This window comes from Cervus elaphus, chromosome 16, assembly GCF_910594005.1.
Source record: "Cervus elaphus chromosome 16, mCerEla1.1, whole genome shotgun sequence".
NCBI classification, from domain to species: domain Eukaryota; kingdom Metazoa; phylum Chordata; class Mammalia; order Artiodactyla; family Cervidae; genus Cervus; species Cervus elaphus.
Window position 1 is genome coordinate 38,017,122 of NC_057830.1, and position 20,522 is coordinate 38,037,643.

General features: G+C 41.3%; 1 protein-coding gene across 1 annotated transcript; it reads left to right on the forward strand.

Moving 5' to 3' along the window:
* The first annotated feature begins 2,171 nt into the window (after positions 1-2,171).
* GNRH1 (gonadotropin releasing hormone 1) lies at positions 2,172-6,004 on the forward strand. Its single transcript, XM_043927741.1, has 3 exons — positions 2,172-3,256; positions 4,212-4,307; positions 5,795-6,004. The coding sequence occupies exons 1-3, from the start codon at positions 3,116-3,118 to the stop codon at positions 5,834-5,836; spliced, it is 279 nt and encodes a 92-aa protein (XP_043783676.1). The 5' UTR covers positions 2,172-3,115; the 3' UTR covers positions 5,837-6,004.
* The last annotated feature ends 14,518 nt before the right edge of the window (positions 6,005-20,522 follow it).

The window sequence follows — 20,522 nt, forward strand, 5'->3', positions numbered from 1 at the left end:
AAGAGGTCCTTACCTTTCATTCATTCATTCCAATCTAGATTTATTGAATGCTGACTAAATGCTGGGGACTTATTAATAGATGTTTAAATAAGATGCGATCTTTTGACTATCATGACTTACAGACTGGGGTAAATTAGGGGAAGATAATGATGTATTCAAATAAATATAATAAAGAGTAATGGTTCTCTTTTTTAAATGCTTTTACTGTGTAAATATAACGTCCAGCGGCTCACTTCTGGGGTGGAATGTCTATCTTTGAAATTTAGATCATGAGATCTGCTTTTCAGGGCTGTAATAATGAGCAAGGTTAGATTCATTCACATGCCAGGTAACTATTATTTCTCATCTTTGTACTCCCATGACCTTTAGCATAGGGATTTGTGTCTTTTAACTCAATAACCATCTACTGAAATGAGCTGAACCTCTGGCTGGTTATTTTTGCACTAGGCACATTCAAACTGCTACCTTTCTCTTTACCTTTTTGATACTATAGAAGGCTGGCAAGAAAGACAGTGTGGTATATATACACAATGGAATACTACTCAGCCATACAAAAGAACGGAATAATACCATTTGCAGCACCATGGATGGACCTAGATGATTCTCATACTAAGTGAGCCAGACAGACAAACATAGCCTATTGTTTATATGTGAGATCTCAAATATGATACAAATGAACTTATTTGCAAAACTGAAATAGAATCCGAGACATAGAAAACACATTTAGGGTTACCAGAGGAAAAAGGGGGATAAATGAGGAGTTTGGGATCAGCAGATGATACACATTACTATATATAAAACACAAACAACAAGGACATAGTGTATAGCACAGGCAACCACACTCAGTATTGTGTAATAACCTATAAGGGAAAAGCACCTGAAAAAGAATATACGTACATACATTTTTTGGTATATATATGTAAATATATACACGCACACACATATACACATGCACACATATGGGCTTCCCTCAGCTGGTAAAGAATCCACCTGCAATGAGGGAGACCTGGGTTCAAGATCCCTGGAAGAGGGCAAGGCAACCCACTCCAGTATTCTGGCCTGGAGAATCCCCGTGGACAGGGCAGTCTGGTGGGCTGCAGTCCACAGGGTCACAGAATCAGACACAACCGAGTAACTAAGCACATACATGCATACATACATACATACGTGTGTATGATGGCATCGCTTTAACTAAGCACATACACGCATACATACATACATATGTGTGTATGATCACATCGCTTTAACTAAGCACATACATACATACATACGTGTGTATGATCACATCGCTTTGCCATACACCTGAAACTAACAGACACTGTAAGTCAACAATACTCCAATGTTTAAAAATAAAGAGACTTCCCTGGTGGTCAGTTGAGATTCCGCACTTCCACTGGAGAGGATGCGAGTTCGATCCCTGGTTGGGGAATTAAGATCCTGCATGATGGGGCCAAAAAGGTTAAATAAATAGACCTGCTGTGGACACAGGGCACTCTGCCCCATACTCTGTGACGACCTATAAGGGCGGAGAGCTGGGGGAGGGAGCAGGTATACATGTGTGTGTGGCTGGTTCCCTTTGCTGAACAACAGAGGATAACACAGCCTTGTCGATCAACTACTCTCCAATAAAGATTTAAAAAAATAATAAATAGTCAAAGAAGGAACCTGGAGGGTAGAAGACTAGGGGATTTCCAAACTCCTACCATTTCCTTTAGCGATTCTCTATGGGTTTGGGGCAGTACCAATACTCACTTCTTATTACTTATAACTCAGCTCGTTTTACACATGGGGAGTCTAAGAGCTGAGACCCGCTCCCATACATCCTGACTATACAGTTACTATTACATGGGCCCCTCTGTGACAGTTCCCATGTGTGCCATTTAGCATGACTTAGTCTAAGACAGCTATTTTCCTTGAACTCTTGATTGGCCTGTCAGTTTCCTCAAGGGAATTCTACCTAGCTAGATTTTAATCTCTCTGAATTGTGACCTCGACTATAAAAGTCTTAGGTGAGATTTTAATGGCCAAGATTTAACTAAATTTAATAGATACACCAGTGGGTATTCCAATTATATACACCATTAAGGGCTTGATGTGAGGCTTTAAGAAATTACTATTGAAAAAAAAAAAACAACATAGTCCATGTGCAATGCAATTTACCAGTGGGGAAGATTTCAACGTCTTGGAAAAGTTTCATATAAAAGGGAAGCTAGAAAAATGAACAGTCAGATTCAACACACTTCAAAGGAAGCTTGAGATCTGGGGGACTGTCTGCTCTCAAACAGGTAAAATGCTTTGTATTTCTAGCACTTTTGTTTAGACTGCATGCTATTGTCTGTCTATAGGGCATTTTATACCCTAAGGGCTTAAGGCCAGGTGTGGTGTCTAAAGAAGACTTGACCTTCCGGGTCCTTGTCACCTCCAGCCACAGAGCTCCAGCCCACGGGGAACTGCAAAAGCTCATCAACCAATATTTGATTCTGTCTTTAGCTTCTTCCCCACCAATGGAAATTTAATCTGTGAGAATTCCACATGTCATCAGATGGCTCAAGGCTGCCGTGGCCAGGGAGGCAGCTGGTCTGGGACTCGGAGCTTTGGAAAGTGTGAGGTCCTCTCTCACGCTCACAGATGGTCCAGTCGGCGGTCATGTGGAAGACCAGAAGACACACACTCAGCAAAATGCAATTAGCGCTGTAGGGTAACCACTTCATGTCAAGCAACTGTTATCAGCCAGAGACTTCTAGTCGGAGCCACTTTTCAGAGCAGATGGCCCAATTTTCTTTATCTCAGGAAAGAATCTCAATCACAGGGGGAGAAAGTACTAAGGCAAAAAGTGAATTTGATAAAGGAGGAATCCTGAGGTTTGGATAACCAAATAAAAAATAAAAATCAGAAGAGTTTAGTTCTGAAAAGTACTAACTAACTAACTACAACATGTTAGTTTAAGGGACTGGCTTTGTGTCCAAGGCAAGAAAGTACCTGTATGTGAAAACTAGATCACTCCCGCTTTCGTCTTCTGCCGGGTGAGTGACCCCAGTGTTAGGCTTTTCGCCAAAGAGGTCTTTGCTTAACCCAGTCTGGGTCTATTTTTATCACTGTGCTGATACTCCTCAGAATGGAGCCGACTCCCAAACTTCTAGCTGGACTAATCCTGCTGACTCTCTGTGTGGTGGGTTGCTCTGGTCAACACTGGTCCTATGGGCTGCGCCCTGGAGGAAAGAGAAATGCTGAGAACGTGATTGATTCTTTCCAAGAGGTAAGTCCCTCTCAACTTCAAAATAAGACATGCCTTATGTGATCCAATTGAAGGATTCTAAAATCCTCTATGTGCCCAAGTGTGCTACGAATTCTTCCCCCTGACCCAGGTATTCCTGGGGAGATAAGGCACTTTCCAAGTCAAGTCCCATTCCTGCTTTAATTCAGACAGAGACCAATGGAACAAAAAACAGGAATGATTCCAGAGGAGCTATACTCTAAGGATACAGAATTGCCGAAAGACCTAGAAACAATAAGGCTTCCCAGGTGGCTTCGTGGTAAAGAACCATCTGCCTGCAATGCAGGAGACCTGGGTTCCATCTCTGGGTCAGGAAGATCCCCTGGAGGAGGAAATGGCAACCCACTCCAGTGTTCTTGCCTGGAGAATCCTATGGACAGAGGAGCCTGGCGGGCTACAGTCCATGGTGTTGCAAAGAGGCGGACATAACTGAAGTGATTTAGCACAGCACAGTATGAAATAAAGAAGCGCAGAATCCTCTCCACAGACTATTTGCGAAGCGATTCTCTATTAACTATGACATAGTTAGTACAAACTAGAAAATTAGATCAATCCTAGTCATAACAATAAGCTCTTGTATATTTTTGTACACCGTCTCCTTGTGAGGTTCAAAGTACTTCATCCTCATCACCTCTAGGGAGAAAAATATTCTCTCTCCTTACTATGGCCTCCAGAGCTGCACCCCAATCTATAAAAGTGTCTGACAGCATCCCATAAAAAAAAATTTTTAAATCCTACATGTTGCATGGTGCAGCCAGAAAAAAAAAAAACAAACATTTTTTAAAAAGAGAATTGAAAAAAATAAAGTCCCCATCCCAAATCTCAAGTTTCTCAGTCCCACCATCCCCTGACTTCACCTTCCACACACAAATTTTTGTGGAAATGAAAAATCCCATTTCATTTCTTTACCTCCATCTCTAATAATCTTTTTTCGCAGATAGCCAAAGAGGTCGATCAGCCAGTGGAACCTAAGCGCTGCGGGTGCATTGTTCACCAGTCCCATTCTCCTCTGAGGGACCTGAAAGAAGCTCTGGTGAGTTACCATGTTGACAACATGGAGCGTTAGAGATGGATGGGTCCTGGGTACCACCTCCTGGGTCATCCTCTTAGGACAACTCCCTCTCAGCCACGGCAGGGCTTACCTTCCTGACGGCCTGAATTCCTCTTGTACTGGGTCCTTGTCATTTCTTAACACCCCTTTTCAGTGGTTACACAGTACTAATGGCTGGAACCTTTTTCCCTTTTTTCTTAAATTGAAATCTCTTTGCAAACTGTGTCCACTAATCTCAGCTCTGGCCTTAGGAATACCTGACAAATCTCTTTCCACAGCTATATGTGCTTCAGGTATATTCATCAAACTCTCTAGATCATTCTTCTCTAGGCTAATCCACACTTCTCCACTGAATTCTTCAAGAGTTCTTGGTATAACACGGTTTTCCCTGGGAAATGTAGAAATAAAAAATAGTGCGCTACAGAATTTTCTTTTTCTTTGGAATAAAAAATCCCCAACTGATCAATTTACAATTCAGAGCCACAGATTTGATTTCTGGTTTTCTAATTGCACAAACCAGTTTCCAAATTCCCACCCTAAACGGGAATCTACTAACTCAATGTAGGTTTTTTATTTTTTAAAATGTATAATGAGACTTGAATATAGAAATTGAATCCTGAATTCAATATTGATATTCTCTGAGCAATGTGGTCCACTTATTTGCAGCAGTTAGAAGGCATTACAGGCTTTCCTGGTGGCTCAGATGGTGAAGAATCTGTCTGCAGTGTGGGAGAACTGGGTTCAATCCCTGGGTTGGGAAGATCCCCTGGAGGAGGGCATGGCTACCCACTCCAGTATTCTTGCCTGGAGAATTCTGTGGAGAAAGCATTACAGTTCACTTTCAGTTATGCCCAGGCACAGAGAAAGCCTGAATACATCCCACCTGCAGATGAATGACAGGAAGAAGAAAAAGGGGACAGGGACTTCTCTGGTGGTCCAGTGGTGAGGGCTCCATGACCAAATGCAGGGGGCCCGGGTCCAACCCTGGTCAGAGAACTGGATCCCACATGCCGCAACTAAGGCCAGGTGCAACCAAATAAATTTTTTAAATAAATCACTAAAATGTAAAAACCACTCTTTTTAAAAAAAAGTGGACAAATATCTTTATTTCCTTTTTTTCCAATCCTACTTACCTCATGATAAAATAAAAGCAAGCTGTGACATTTTCTGAATACGACACTAGAAAGACAGAACTGAGGCAAAGACTGGATTAATAATAGACGAACAAGTCAAAAGACAAATTTCTCTTTCACCTCTGTCCTCACACCCCATACTTAGAAACAAGGTATTAATAGATCTTATGTTTATTTGATTTATAAAGCATGATTCAGCGCTCTAGCACTTTTTAATGTGAAGGAAAAAATGGATTATTTAAATATCAATATTTTAAAAAAATTTAAATGTCCAAAACAATGATACTCAGCTCAGAAAATCAACTTTGATATATTTATTATTGACTTATTTTCCAGGAAAGTCTGATTGAAGAGGAAACTGGGCAGATGAAGATATAAATCCACAGGACCAGAAAAACTGATAACACTGAAGTATAATTCTGATTTTGAAATCTGTGACCCATTTAACATCTGTAAATTGTGTGAATTTCAGAAATTCTTACACCAGGTTGCATGGATTTCATGATGGAAGTGCTTGTATTGGGAATAAAATGGCATAAATGTTAAGTCTTTCTCTAACTCAGAACTCTGGTGTGGGAGGGACATGGTAAGCCTCCATGCATACGAGTGTGTTAAGTCGTTGTATTCCTGTTCAGCTCTTTGTGACCTTATGGACTATAGCCCACCAGGCTACTCTGTCCATAGGATTATCCAGGCAAGAATACTGGAGTGGGTTGCCAGGCCCTCCTCCAGGGGATCTTTCTGACTCGGATTGAACAAGCATCTCTTATGTCTCCTGCACTGGCAGGCAGGTTTTTTTTACCACTAGTGTCACCTTGGAGGGGGTGCTCCTAAACACTGAAAATGTGTTAGGGTGCTCCTAAAAGCATGGGGAGGTGGAGGTGCAGAGAGGAGGAGATCACACAAAGGTAACGTTATTGTTGCCGCAAGGAATCCCATGGCTCCCTTCCTCCTCCACTCCCACTACCACCCTGCACTCACAGGACAATTGCTCTAAGCCCAATACCAATTCAGTCCAGTTTTCTATGGGGTGAAAGCTTTCTCCCTGACCTACAGAAGTGAGATGGGGCCAAGGCCAAAGATTCCCCGCTCCCCCCCAGGTTGTCTCCAATCCCTTTGTAAGTCAACCAGAGCCTGAGAGAGGCCTCGGGGAAAGGAGGCCTCACTGGGCTCCTGGCCCAATGATCCTTTAGGCTCCATTTGGTTCCTCTAGGTTCATCAGAGCAAGAGGTGCATAATGAAGTTTGGACCAAGCCCTAAAAATAATACTGTTCCCCTGCCTGATCTTTCTGATTCTCTTCAGAAACATGGATTATAGTCAGTTGAAGACAGGTGTCAGGTGTTCCCGCGTCCCCTGGTCAAACAGCACCGGCACCATTCATTCTCCAGAATGGGCTAGGTATAACAGATGCATAAATATTTTCATTAACCCTTGGAACAGCCTTGTAAAGTGGATGTTATTACTTCCCTTTAAAATGAGGAAATGAGAGAGAACGAGATGGAGGAGGAGTAGGTGGACGTGGAGTACATCTCTCTCCATGGATACATCAGGAATACACCTTCAGACACAGAAGTGCCTGCAGAACACCAGCTTAGAGCGGACAGGAGTACCTGACCAGTGGAAACGAATATATAAAACCACACAAACCTCAGTAGGAACTAGGGAGATAAACAGGAGTGTTTGTAGGACTGGACCCACCCTCGGTGGGTGGGGGAACTGAAGCAGGGGTCTGATACCTACATGGGAGCAATTGTCTGCATCAGAGGAGAAATATTTAAGGTTGAGTGTGAAACAGCTGATCTGTGGCAGCCTAAATGGAATGAGAATCAGACAGTCCTTGCTGCAGCCATACATACCCCAGAGGGCGCAGCAGCTGGGAGCTGGAGTTTAGGGATTGTGGAGCAATCCTAGGGTGAGGGCTGCTGTTGACTGCGGAGAGACAGATGTGGAGGAAAGCCAGGCAGCGATGGAAGCAAGGCGATACTGCTCAGTCATGCACAGCGGGTGGAGCCATCTCCATAGCCTCTCTCCCCCCACACGCCAGCATCAGTAGCTGAACAATAGAGAGGCTGGCCCATCAAACTCCTGACACGCTGAACTACAGAGTAGGGACCCACCCAGGGTGCCCCTTGAAGTGCCTGACGCACCGATCTACAGAGTAGGACCCCAGCTAGGGGGCCCTTCTATGTGCCTGATGTGCCAAACAACAGAGAAGGACCCCAGTCACAGAAGCCCTCTAAATGCCTGAATGGGCAAAGTTACGGAGAAAGACTGGCCAAAGAGACCTTCTAATCGCCAGCTACAAGAGGCTTGAAAAAAAAGACTCTGATAGGGCCATAACTCCTGTGGTGGAGGACTTCCCTGGTGGCTCAGATGATAAAGTGTCTGCTTATAATGCTGGAGACCCGGGTTCCATCCCTGGGTCAGGAAGATCCCCTGGAGAAGGAAATGGCAACCCACTCCAGTACTCTTGCCTGGAGAATCCCATGGATGGAGGAGTCTGGTGGGCTACAGTCCACCGGGTCACAAAGAGTAGGACACAACTGAGCGACTTCACTTTCAGGAAGTCCGTGCCCCTGCACACTGGTGCCCCCAGGGTCCCCCCAAGCCAAGCAGCTGCGCCACCTTCATGCTCAACTGGGCAGAGTTGCCACAGGCAAAAAGTCTTGTGCCTCTTCGGTAGGGTCCAACTGTTTTCAACCCTGTAGACTGTGGCCTGCCAGGCTTCTCTGTCAGGGAAGGGAGTTCTCCAGTCAAGAATACAGGAGTGTATTGGCCAATATTGGTTGCCATACCCTTCTCAGTTCAGTTCAGTTGCTCAGTCATGTCTGTCTCTTTGCGACCCCATGAACCACAGCATGCCAGGCCTCCCTGCCCATCACCAACTCCCGGAGTCCACCCAAACCCATGTCCATCAAGTTGGTGATGCTATCCAACCATCTTATCCTCTGTCATCCCCTTCTCCTGCCCTCAATCTTCCCCAGCATCAGGGTCTTTTCCAAAGAATCAGCTCTTTGCATCAGGTGGCCAAAGTATTGGAGTTTCAGCTTCAACATCAGTCCTTCCAAAGAACAGCCAGGACTGATCTCCTTTAGGATGGACTGGTGGGATCTCCTTGCAGTCCAATGGACTCTCAAGAGTCTTCTCCAATACCACAGTTCAAAAGCATCAATTCTTCGGTGCTCAGCTTTCTTTATAGTCCAACTCTCACATCCCTACATGACCACTGGAAAAACCATAGCCTTGACTAGACAGACCTTTGTTGACAAAGTAATGTCTCTGCTTTTTATTTATTTATTTATTTTTTAATGTCTCTGCTTTTTAATATGCTATCTAGGTTGGTCATAACTTTCCTTCTAAGGAGTAAGCGTCTTTTAATTTCATGGCTGCAATCACCATCTGCAGTGATTTTGGAGCTCAAAAAAGTAAAGTCTGACACTGTTTCCACTGTTTCCCCATCTATTTGCCATGAAGTGTGATGGGACTGGATGCCATGATCTTAGTTTTCTGAATGTTGAGCTTTAAGCCAACTTTTTCACTCTCCTCTTTCACTTTCATCAAGAAACTCTTTAGTTCTTCTTCACTTTCTGTCATTAGGGTGATGTCATCTGCATATCTGATGTTATTGATATTTCTCCCCACAATCTTGAGTCCAGCTTGTGCTTCCTCCAGCCCAGCGTTTCTCATGATGTACTCGGCATATAAGTTAAATAAGCAGGGTGACAATATACAGCCTTAACGTACTCCTTTTTCTATTTGGAACCAGTCTGTTGTTCTATGTCCAGTTCTTACTGTTGCTTCCTGACCTGCATACAGGTTTCTCAAGAGGCAGGTCAGGTGGTCTGGTATTCTCATCTCTTTCAGAATTTTCCACAGTTTATTGTGATCCACACAGTCAAAGGCTTTGGCATAGTCAATAAAGCAGAAATAGAGGTTTTTCTGGAACTCTCTTGCTTTTTCAATGATCCAGTGGACATTGGTGATTTGCTCTCTGGTTCCACTGCCTTTTCTAAAACCAGCTTGAACATCTGGAAGTTCATGGTTCATGTATTGCTGAAGCCTGGCTTGGAGAATTTTAACCATCACCTTACTAGCGTGTGAGATGAGTGCATCTAGAGCACTATATTTCCTGCTGCCCTAGGCGCCAACTCCCCTGAGTACCTGGTGTGGATAGAACCTCTGCGACACAAGCAGCTGCACCACCTCCACACCTGCCCCTCACAGGCACAAACCAAAGTCCTCCGGGGAAGCCTCAGGAGCAAACTCCTGATGATCCACATGCAGAGGTGAAAATAAAACCACAAGTGAAACCCAGGGGCAGTGTGACGAAGGACGAAGACCCCAAACCTTCCCACCAACTGTACAAGCTGCAGATTGAATCCACATCATCAACTAGGCAGACTCTGTGTCTATGGAATATATAGAAGGTCACTGAGAGCTCCCACAAAAGAAAATGCACTAGCTCTGATAGCTGTGGACACTGGAAGCCAGAAAACACACTAATAGGACTAGATTAAAATCTGAGCTGCCCCCACAGCAGGTCCAGAGATCAGCAGAGTGTTAGCAGGCATCCTAGGGAGGTGAGGTGGACTGTGACTTCCAGCAAGGTAAATGACTGACAGCAGTAACTCAAGGAAAACATTTATTATCCTGATGTTTTGACTTGTTCTATAGATTCTTTTGGATTCTTTTTTCCTTCCCCCTGCCCCGCCCCCCCCACCCCACCTGTAGCTGTCAATTTTATTGGCACTATGAAATCTAATTAAGCTTTTGAGTTTTTAAATTTTTTTCTCAGTCATATTTTTTAATTGTTGTTATAAACCTCTCCCTCCACACTGGCCTTTTGCAGTTCTGTGGAGTTTTCCTTTTTTAATTTTAATTTTTTAAAAAACTATTATTTTTTCTATTTATTCATTTTCTGAATAAATGTTAAGTGTATATAAATGTATGTAAGTGTATACTCAGTTTGTGCTTTAGTTGGTTTTGTTCTGGTAGATATAATTTTTGGTTTCCTTTTTTTGCTGGGTCAATCTATTGTACTTTATTTTTGTTGGGCTGTTATGATTTTGCTTATGGGTGTATATGTATATGTGTATATTCAGTCACACATTTTATTGTTGCTATAAACCTCTGCATCTACATTGGGCTTTCGCAGTTCTGTGGAATTTTCCTATCTTTTGTTTTTCCTTTCTTTTTCGGTTTTTTTCCCCCTCTTTTTTATAATTTTAATTTTTAATTTTTTAAACCTATTACTTTTTTCTACATTTATTCCTTTGTTTGCCTTTCCTTCTGCTCTTTTCCCCTTGCAGTTAATCTCTAATGTATATAAATCTCCTGCATTTACCTCTATTTAACTTTTCATATCTATTCTTTCTTTGCTTTCTTTCCTTTCCCCTCAACGTATTTGTTAGTTTTATTTTCATTGCTTTGTTCCCCACTTAGCACCTTACTTTAGTTTTGTTTTCCAGTTTGTGCTTTACTTAGTTTTGTCCTTAACTGTTAAATATAATTTTTGATTTCCTTTGTTCACCGGGTCAATGTATTGTACTTTATTTTTGTTGGACTGTTTTGATTTTGCTCATGGGTGTATATTCCATTATGTTAATTATTATTTGCCTGATTTTGTAAATGCCATTTGTCTGGGGATCATCTTTGGTTTCTCATTTTTGGATATTTGTTTCAATCTCACTTAACACCATAACAACCCACTTGTGGAATCTTCATTCCTGATCAGAGATCAAGCCCTGAGCCTTTGGAGTCGGAGCACTGACTCCAAGACACCAGACCACCAGAGAACTAACTCTAGGGAACATCAAATAGTGAGAACTCACACAAAGGGAACCACTTGAAAGCAAGACCCAGCATCACCCAACCACCAGTAGCACCCTGTGTAGGACGCCTCATCTAAACAACAAACAAAACAAAAATACAAACCCAATCTTCAGCAGACAGGATTACCACCTCATTCAGCCTTGACCATCAGAGGAAAAACAAACAAAAACTCAGCACAAATCTCACCCCATAAGAAGTTTACACAAGCCACTGGACCAAACTTAGGAGGGCAGGAACCAAAAGGAAGGAAGACTTCAACCTTGAAGCTTGGGAAAAGGAGACTTCAAACACAATAAGTCAAAAAAATATATAATGAAAAGGCAGAGAAACACTACACAAACGAAGGAACAAACTAGAAATACAGAAGTCCAACTAAATGAAGAGGAAATAGGCAAACTACCTGAAAAAGAATTCAGAATAATGATAGTAAAGATGATCAAAAACCTTGAAAACAAAATGGAGACAAGAATCAATTAAGGAAGACCGAGAAGAATTAAAGAATAAACATGGAGAGACAAACAACACAATTACTGAAATTAAAAATACTCTAGAAGGAATCAAAAGCAGAATATCTGAAGAAGAACGAATCAGTGAGATGGAAGATAAAATGGTGGAAATAACTTCTGAAGAGCAGAATAAAGTAGAAAGAATGAAAAGAGCAGAGGATAGTCTCAGAGACCTCCAAGACAATATCAAATGCACAAACATTCAAATTATAGGGGTCCCGGAAGAAGAAGAGAAAAAGAAAGGGTATGAGAAAATTTTTGAAAAGATTATAGTTGAAAATTTCCCCAACATGGGAAAGGAAACAGTCAATTGAGTCCAAGAGGCACAGAGTCCCATACAGGATAAACCCAAGGAGAAACATGCCAAGACACATATTAATCAAACTAACAAAGACTAAACACAAAAAAAATAATATTAAAAGCAGCAACGGAGAAGCAATAAGTGCAAGGGAAACCTCATATGCTTAACAGCTGATCTTTCAGCAGAAACTCTGCAGGCCATAAGGGAATGGCAGGATCTATTTAAAGTACCAAAAGGGGAAAACCTACAACACCAAGATTACTGTACGTGGCAAGGATCTCATTCAAAATTGATGGAGAAATAAAAAACTTTCCAGACAAGCAAAAGTTAAGAGAATTCACTAGCATCAAATCAGCTTTACAACAAATGTTAAATGGACTTATATAGTAAAGAAATACAAGAAAAGAAAAAAGATCTACAAAATCAACCCCAAACAATTAAGAAATACAGAAGTATTTACATCAATAATTACCTTAATGTAAATGGATTAAATGCTTAAACAAAAAGACACAGACTGGCTTAATGGATACAAAAACAAGACCCATATATAGCTGTCTACAAGAAACCCACTTCAGTCCTCAAGACACATATAGACTGAAAGTGAGAGGAAGGAAAAATATATTCCATGCAAATGGGAAGCAAAAGGAAGCTGGAGTAGCAATCTCATATCAGACAAAATAGACATTAAAATAAAAATGAGATAAGGAAGAGATAAGGAAGGACACTACATAATGATGAAAGAGGAAGACATAACAATTGTAAATATCTATGCACCCAACACAGGAGCACCTCAATACATAAGATGAACACTAACAGACATAAAAGGAGAAGTGGACAATAACACAATAATAGTAGGAGACTTTAACACCCCACTCACACCAATGTAGAGATCATCAAAACAGAAAATTAATAAGGAAACATAAGTCTTAAGTGATACTTTAGACGAGATGGATCTCACTGATATCTTCAGGACATTCCATCCAAATGCAGAAGAATACACCTTCTTCTCAAGTGCACATGGAACATTCTCCAGGATAGACCACATCTTGGGTCACAAATCAAACCTCAGTAAATTTACGAAAATTGAAATATCAAGCATCTTCTCTGACCACAATGCTATGAGACTAGATATCAATTATAAGAAAGAAAAGTTTAAGAAACACAAACACATGGAGATTCAACAACACATTTCTAAATAACCAACAAGTTACTGAAGAAATCAAAAGGGAAATCAAAACATCTCTAAAAACAAATGACAATGAAAACAGGACAACTCAAAACCTATGGGATGCGGCAAAAGCAGTCCTAGGAGGGAAGTTTATAGCAATACAATCCTACCTCAGGAAACAAGAAAAACATCGAATAGAAAACCTAACTTTACACCTAAAACAACTGGAAAAAGAACAACAACAACAAAAAACCCCACCAAAATTAGTAGAAGGAAAGAAATCATAAAGATCTGAGCATAAATAAATGAAAAAGAAATGAAAGATAAATAAAACTAAAAGCTAGTTCTTTGAGAAGATAAACAAAATTGACAAACCTTTAGCCAGACTCATCAAGAAAAAAAGAGAGAAGAATCAAATTAACAAAATTAGAAATGAAAAAGGAGAGGTTACAACAGACAATGCGGAATTACAAGGGTTATAAGAGACTGTTATGAACAACTATATGGCAACAAAATGGATAACCTGGGAGAAATGGACAGAATCTTAGAAAAGTTCAATCTTCCAAGACTGAACCAGGAAGAAATAGAAATTATGAACAACCCAATTACAAGCACTGAAATTGAAGCTGTGATCAAAAATCTCCGAAAAAACAAAAGCCCAGGACCAGATAACTTCACAGGAGAATTCTATCAAACATTTAGACAAGAGCTAATCCCGATCCTTCTAAAACTCTTTCAAAAAATTGCAGAGGAAGGATCACTTCCAAACTCATTCTACAAGGCCACCGTCACCCTGATACCAAAACCAGACAAAGACAACACAAAAAAACAGAAAACTACAGGCCAATATCACTGATGAACATAGATGCAAAAATCCTCAACAAAATCTTAGCAAACAGAATTCAGCAACACATTGAAAAGCTCATACACCATGATCAAGTTGGGTTTATTCCAGGAATGCAAGGATTCTTCAATATACACAAATCAATCAATGAGATACACCATGTTAACAAATTGAAAGATAAAAACCATACGATAATCTCAATAGATGCAGAAAAAGCCTTTGACAAAATTCAGCACCCATTTATGATTAAAACTCTTAAAAAAATGGACACAGAAGGAACCTACTTCAACAAAGTAAAGCCCATATATGATAAGCCTACAGCAAACATTATTTTCAATGATGAAAAACTGAAAGAATTCCTAAGATCAGGAAGAAGACAAGGGTGTCCGTTTTCACCACTATTATTCAACATATTTCTGGAAATTCTATTTACAGAAATCAGAGAATAAAAAGAAATAAAAGGAATCCAGATCAGAAAAGAAGTAAAGCTCTCACTGTGCAGACGACATGATACTGTACATAGAAAATCCTAAATATAGTATCAGAAAATTATTAGAGCTAATCAGTGAATTTAGCAAAGTTGCAGGATACAAAATCAATACACAGAAATCACTTGCATTTCTATATACTAACAATGAAAAATCAGAAAGAGAAATTAAGGAATCAATCCCATTCACCACTGCAACAAAAAGAATTAAATATCTAGGAATAAACTTACCTAAGGAGACAAAAGAACTGTACACAGAAAATTATTAGACACTAATGAAAGAAATCAAAGATGACATAAGCAGATGGAGGGATATATACCATGTTCCTGGGTAGGAAGAATCAATATTGTGAAAATGACTACACTACCAAATGCATCAGGTGGCCAAAGTATTGGGAATTTCAGCTTCAACATCAGTCATTCCAACGAAAACCCAGGACTGATCTCCTTCAGGATGGACTGGTGGGATCTCCTTGCAGTCCAAGGGGCTCCCAAGAGTCTTCTCCAACACCACAGTTCAAAAGCATCAATTCTTCGGCGCTCAGCTTTCTTTATAGTCCAACTCTCACATCCCTACATGACCACTGGAAAAACCATAGCCTTGACTAGACGGACCTTTGTTGACAAAGTAATGTCTCTGCTTTTCAATATGCTATCTAGGTTGGTCATAACTTTCCTCCCAAGGAGTGTCTTTTAATTTCATGGCTGCAATCACCATCTGCAGTGATTTTGGAGCCCCCAAAAATAAAGTCAGCCACTGTTTCCCCATCTATTTCCCATGAAGTGATGGGACCAGATGCCATGATCTTAGTTTTCTGAATGTTGAGTTTGAAGCCAACTTTTTCACTCTCCTCTTTCACTTTCATCAAGAGACTCTTTAGTTCCTCTACACTTTCTGCCATAAGGGTGGTGTCATCTGCATATCTGAGGTTATTGATATCTCTCCTAGCAATCTTGATTCCAGCTTGTGCTTCATCCAGCCAAGCGTTTCTCATGATGTACTCTGCATATAAGTTAAATAAGCAGGGTGACAATATATAGCCTTGAGTACTCCTTTTCCTAACTGGAACCAGTCTGTAGTTCCATGTCCAGTTCTAACTGTTGCTTCCTGACCTGCATACAGGTTTCTCAAGAGGCAGGTCAGGTGGTCTGGTATTCCCATCTTTTTCAGAATTTTCCACAGTTAATTGTGATCCACACAGTCAACTGCTTTGGCATAGTCAATAAAGCAGAAATAGATGTTTTTCTGAAACTCTCTTGCTTTTTAGATGATCCAGCAGACATTGGCAATTTGACCTTTGGTTCCTCTGCCTTTTCTAAAACCAGCTTGAACATCTGGAAGTTCACGGTTCACATACAGCTGAATTGTGGCTTGGAAAATTTTGAGCATTACTTTACTAGCGTGTGAGATGAATGCAACTGTGCGGTAGTTTGAGCATTCTTTGGCATTGCCTTTGTTTGGGATTGGAATGAAAACTGACCTTTTCCAGTCCTGAGGCCACTGCTGAGTTTTCCAGATTTGCTGGCATTTTGAGTGCAGCATTTTCACAGCATCATTTTTCAGGATTTGAAATAGCGCCACTGGAATTCCATCACCTCCACTAGCTTTGTTTGTAGTGATGCTTCCTAAGGCACATTTGACTTCATATTCCAGGATATCTGGCTCTAGGTAAGTGATCACACCATCATGATTATCTGGGTCATGACAATCTTTTTTGTACAGTTCTTCTGTATATTCTTGCCACCACTTCTTAGTATCCTACGCTTCTGTTAGGTCCCTACCATTTCTGTTCTTTATTGAGCCCATCTTTACATGAAATGTGCCCTTGGTATCTCTAATTTTCTTGAAGAGATCTCTAGTTCTTGCCATTCTATTGTTTTCCTCTATTCCTGAGGAAGGCTTTCTTATCTCTCCTTGCTATTCTTTGGAACTCTGCATTCAAATGCAAATATCTTTTGTTTTCTCCTTTGCTTTTCGCTTCCCTCATTTTTTTTTTTTTTTTTTTTTCCGGCTGGTTTCCTTGTCTGAGAAGTGGGGATAGTCACATATACCTCACAGGACCTTACAGTGCGAGCTCCGACATGTCCGAGTCTTTGCGACCCTATGGACTGTAGCTCGCCAGAATCCTCTATCCCTGGGATTTCCCAGAGAAGAACACTAGAATGGGTTTCCACTTTCTACACTCAGGGATCGTCCTGACCCAGGGATCGAACCGGCGTCTCCTGAGTTGCAGGCGGATTCTTAACCCTGGGCCTTTGGGGAATAGCAGTTTAAAACCTTCCGTCTGGAGAAATCACCCTGGCTTGGTTCCTGCCCTGCTCATGTGAAACAGGCCGATTTAGTCCCTTTTTGCCTCCAAATGACATAATGAGGAAGGACTTCAACTTCGGAGATGTTTCTTCAGAAAGGACAGAGCGATTAAAAACATAGTTGAATAAGTGTGACCAGCAGCTACATCTTTTCTCTCCAACAAATAATATTTCACAGTTCAGTGTATGTGGAACCACAAGCTTTAACTTTAAACAATGAATTCTGAGGCCACGCCTTCAGGCAAGTAAAAAAAAACCCGCAATGGTTATGTCTGTGTGGAGGCCTGCGAGGCACCAGGGGATGGAGAAAGGTGAATGGAGCCGCTCTCTGACTCACAACCAGCTCGCCCTCCAGTACCTAACACAGCTCAACGTTGTCGTCGCCCTCGCTTCCCTTCTTTTCACAGCTATTTATAAGGCCTCCTCAGTCAGCCATTTTGCTTTTTTGCATTTCTTTTCCATGAGGATGGTCTTGATTTCTGCTTCCTGTACAATGTCACGAAACTTCATCCATAGTTCATCAGGCACTCTATCAGATCTAGTCCCTTCAATCTATTTCTCACTCCCACTGTATAGTCACAAGGGATTTGATTTAGGTCATACCTGAATGGTCTAGTAGTTTTCTCCACTTTCTTCAATTTCAGTTTGAATTTGGCAATAAGGAGTTCCCAATCTGAGCCGCGTCAGCTCCAGGTCTTGTTTTTGCTGACTGTATAGAGCTTCTCCATCTTTGGCTACAAAGAATATAATCAATCTGATTTCTGTGTCGACCAATGGTGACGTCCATGTGTAGAGTCTTCTCTTGTGTTGCTGGAAGAGGGTGTTTGCTATGACCAGCAGAACTCTATTAGCCTTTGCCCTGCTTCATTCTGTACTCCAAGGCCAAATTTGCCTGTTACTCCAGGTGTTTCTTGACTTCCTACTTTTGCATTCCAGTCCCCTATAATGAAAAGGACATCTTTTCTGGGCACTAGTTCTGACTTCAATTACGGTGATAGTGAATGGTTTGCCTTGGAAATGAACAGAGATCATTCTGTTGTTTTTGAGATTGCATCCAAGTGCTGTGTTTCGGACTCTCCTGTTGACTATGATGGCTACTCCATCTCTTCTAAGGGATTCCTGCCCACAGTAGTAGATATAATGGTCATTTGAGTTAAATTCACCCCTTCCAGTCCATCTTAGTTCGCTGATTCCTAGAATGTTCATTCTTGTCATCCCTGTTTGACCACTTCCAATTTGCCTCGATTCATGGACCTAACATTGCAGGTTCCTAGGCAATATGGCTCTTTACAGCATCAAACCTGGCTTCTATCACCAGTCCCATCCACAACTAGGTGTTATTTTTGCTTTGGCTCCATCCCTTCATTCTTTCTGGAGTTATTTCTCCACTGATCTCCAGTAGCATATTGACCTGGGAAGTTCATCTTTCAGTGTCCTATCTTTTTGCCTTTTCATACTGTTCATGGTGTTCTCAAGGCAAGAATACTGAGGTGGTTTGCCATTCCCTTCTCCAGTGGACCACATTCTGTCAGACCTCTCCACCATGACCCGTTCATCTTGGGTACCCCCCCATGGCATGGCTTAGTTTCATTGAAACATGGCTTAGTTTCACACAGCTGTGGTCCGTGTGATCAGATTGGCTAGTTGTCTGTGATTGTGGTTGCAGTCTGTCTGCCCTCTGATGCCCTCTCAGTGGCTACCATCTTACTTGGGTTTGTCTTACCTTGGATGTGGGGTATCTGTTCACAGCTGCTCCAGTAAAGGGCAGCTGCTGCTCCTTACCTTGGATCTGGGATAGCTCCTCTCGGCTGCTACCCCTACCTTGGACGTTGGGTAGCTCCTCTTGGCCACGCTTCTGCTCCGTCGCAGCTGCCACACTTAATCAAGACAGTATGGTGTTGGCACAAAAACAGAAATACAGACCAATGGAACAAGATAGAAAGCCCAGAAATAAACCCATGCACCTATGGGCATCTTCTTTTTGACAAAGGAGCAAAGAATATTCAATGGGGGCAAAGACAGCCTCTTCAATAAATGTTGCTGGGAAAATTAGACAGCTACATGTAAAAGAATGAAATTAGATCACTTCCTAACACCATTGTGCTTACGCTAAGTCACTCAGTCATGTTCAGCTGTTTGTGACTCCACGGACTGTAGCCTTCCATGCTCCTCTGCCCATAGGATTCTCTAGGCAAGAATACTGGAGTGGGTTGCCATTTCCTACTCCAGGGAATCTTCCTGACTCAGGGATCGAACCCATCTCTTTCTGTCCCCTGCATTGGTAGGCAGGTTCTTTACCACTAGTGCCACAACTATGCCTAATTATTTGAGGTGAATGAGTGAAGAAACAGGAATTATTGTATTAAATGGCTATCAGAAAACCATCAGCTCACATGCCATGGGATGAATGGGGTGTGGGTGGAGAAAGAACCAAATAGTTTGCAGTTTTGATTGCTTTTAGGCAAAGATGGCTCTGTGATCCCCACAATACAAGTTTAAAACAAATAGAACCACCTGGAATGAAACGAGACCAAAAGAGACTATACAGTGTGATATGTCAATAGGAAACTGTTCAGGAATGAATTCATTAATATAAGGGTAATAATCAACTAAATACACAAACTTTAAAATACATTTCCAGTTTTAATTTAAAAATAAATTACAGCAAATCTGAACAAAATGTTTTCTACTTCAGTGCATATCTTCTTACCCCTCTGTGTCTGAAACCCAACTAGTTCACACAATCAAGGCAACTGGGCTTTTGACAAAGTTTGGATGAACAATTCACAAAATGTGGCTAATGGATGAGTCTGGGACGCACAGAAAGGAGATAAGCCTTGGCTGGACTGTAAGCATTAGCCTGAAATCATGAACTTGAAAGCATTCTCCTTTTGTAGAGTAAAACTGGTAATTCCACTCTCAACCCACCCTAAGGGCAACTTACCTTTTCCAATTTAACTTTACAATACTACTTAGTCATGAGGTAAGGATTTAAAAGCTTTGGAAGAAATTCTTCTGACTCTCCACCCCTCTTTTTCATTCACTTACAAGTTCTAGCTAGGCCTAAAAGGATTCTAAAAAAATCATGTAGATTGGGAATACATGTAAATCCATGGCTGATTCATATCAATGTATGACAAAACCCACTGGAAAAAAAAAAAAAAAAAAGAAAAAAAAATCATGTAACCTCAAATACACACATACACACACACACACACATATATATGTATACATGTACTTTATATGAAGAAATTCAGGTTAAGGTCCAGGGACTGACCAAATTGACCTGCCAAACATACACCCTTTATAGCGTCTTCTTGTGTGTTGATAGTAGGGTTTTTTCCTTCCCCTTTCATTAAACCTGCAAAATGACAGGAAGGACAGTACAAATGGAAGGGCCTTCTAAATGCCTTTGATAAATGACAGCACGGATGCCTGGGAGACGTCCATGCGGCTGGAAGCCTGTGGCTCTCTGAGGTGGTTTAACTTGAGGGCACACTATTATCAAATTGGATTCAGCTGTACACCTAAGATTTGTGACCTTAACTGTCTGAATGTTACGCCTTAATGTCAAAACAAGAAATCACCCCGTGACCCAAGGGCAAGGAGAGGGAA

Excerpts from the sequence above, each read along its gene's own strand:
- GNRH1 (XM_043927741.1), top strand. The coding sequence starts at position 3,116 with ATGGAGCCGACTCCCAAACTTCTAGCTGGACTAATCCTGCTGACTCTC. Across the intron at positions 3,257-4,211 it reads TGATTGATTCTTTCCAAGAG|ATAGCCAAAGAGGTCGATCA; the intron begins GTAAGTCCCTCT and ends CTTTTTTCGCAG. Across the intron at positions 4,308-5,794 it reads GGGACCTGAAAGAAGCTCTG|GAAAGTCTGATTGAAGAGGA; the intron begins GTGAGTTACCAT and ends CTTATTTTCCAG.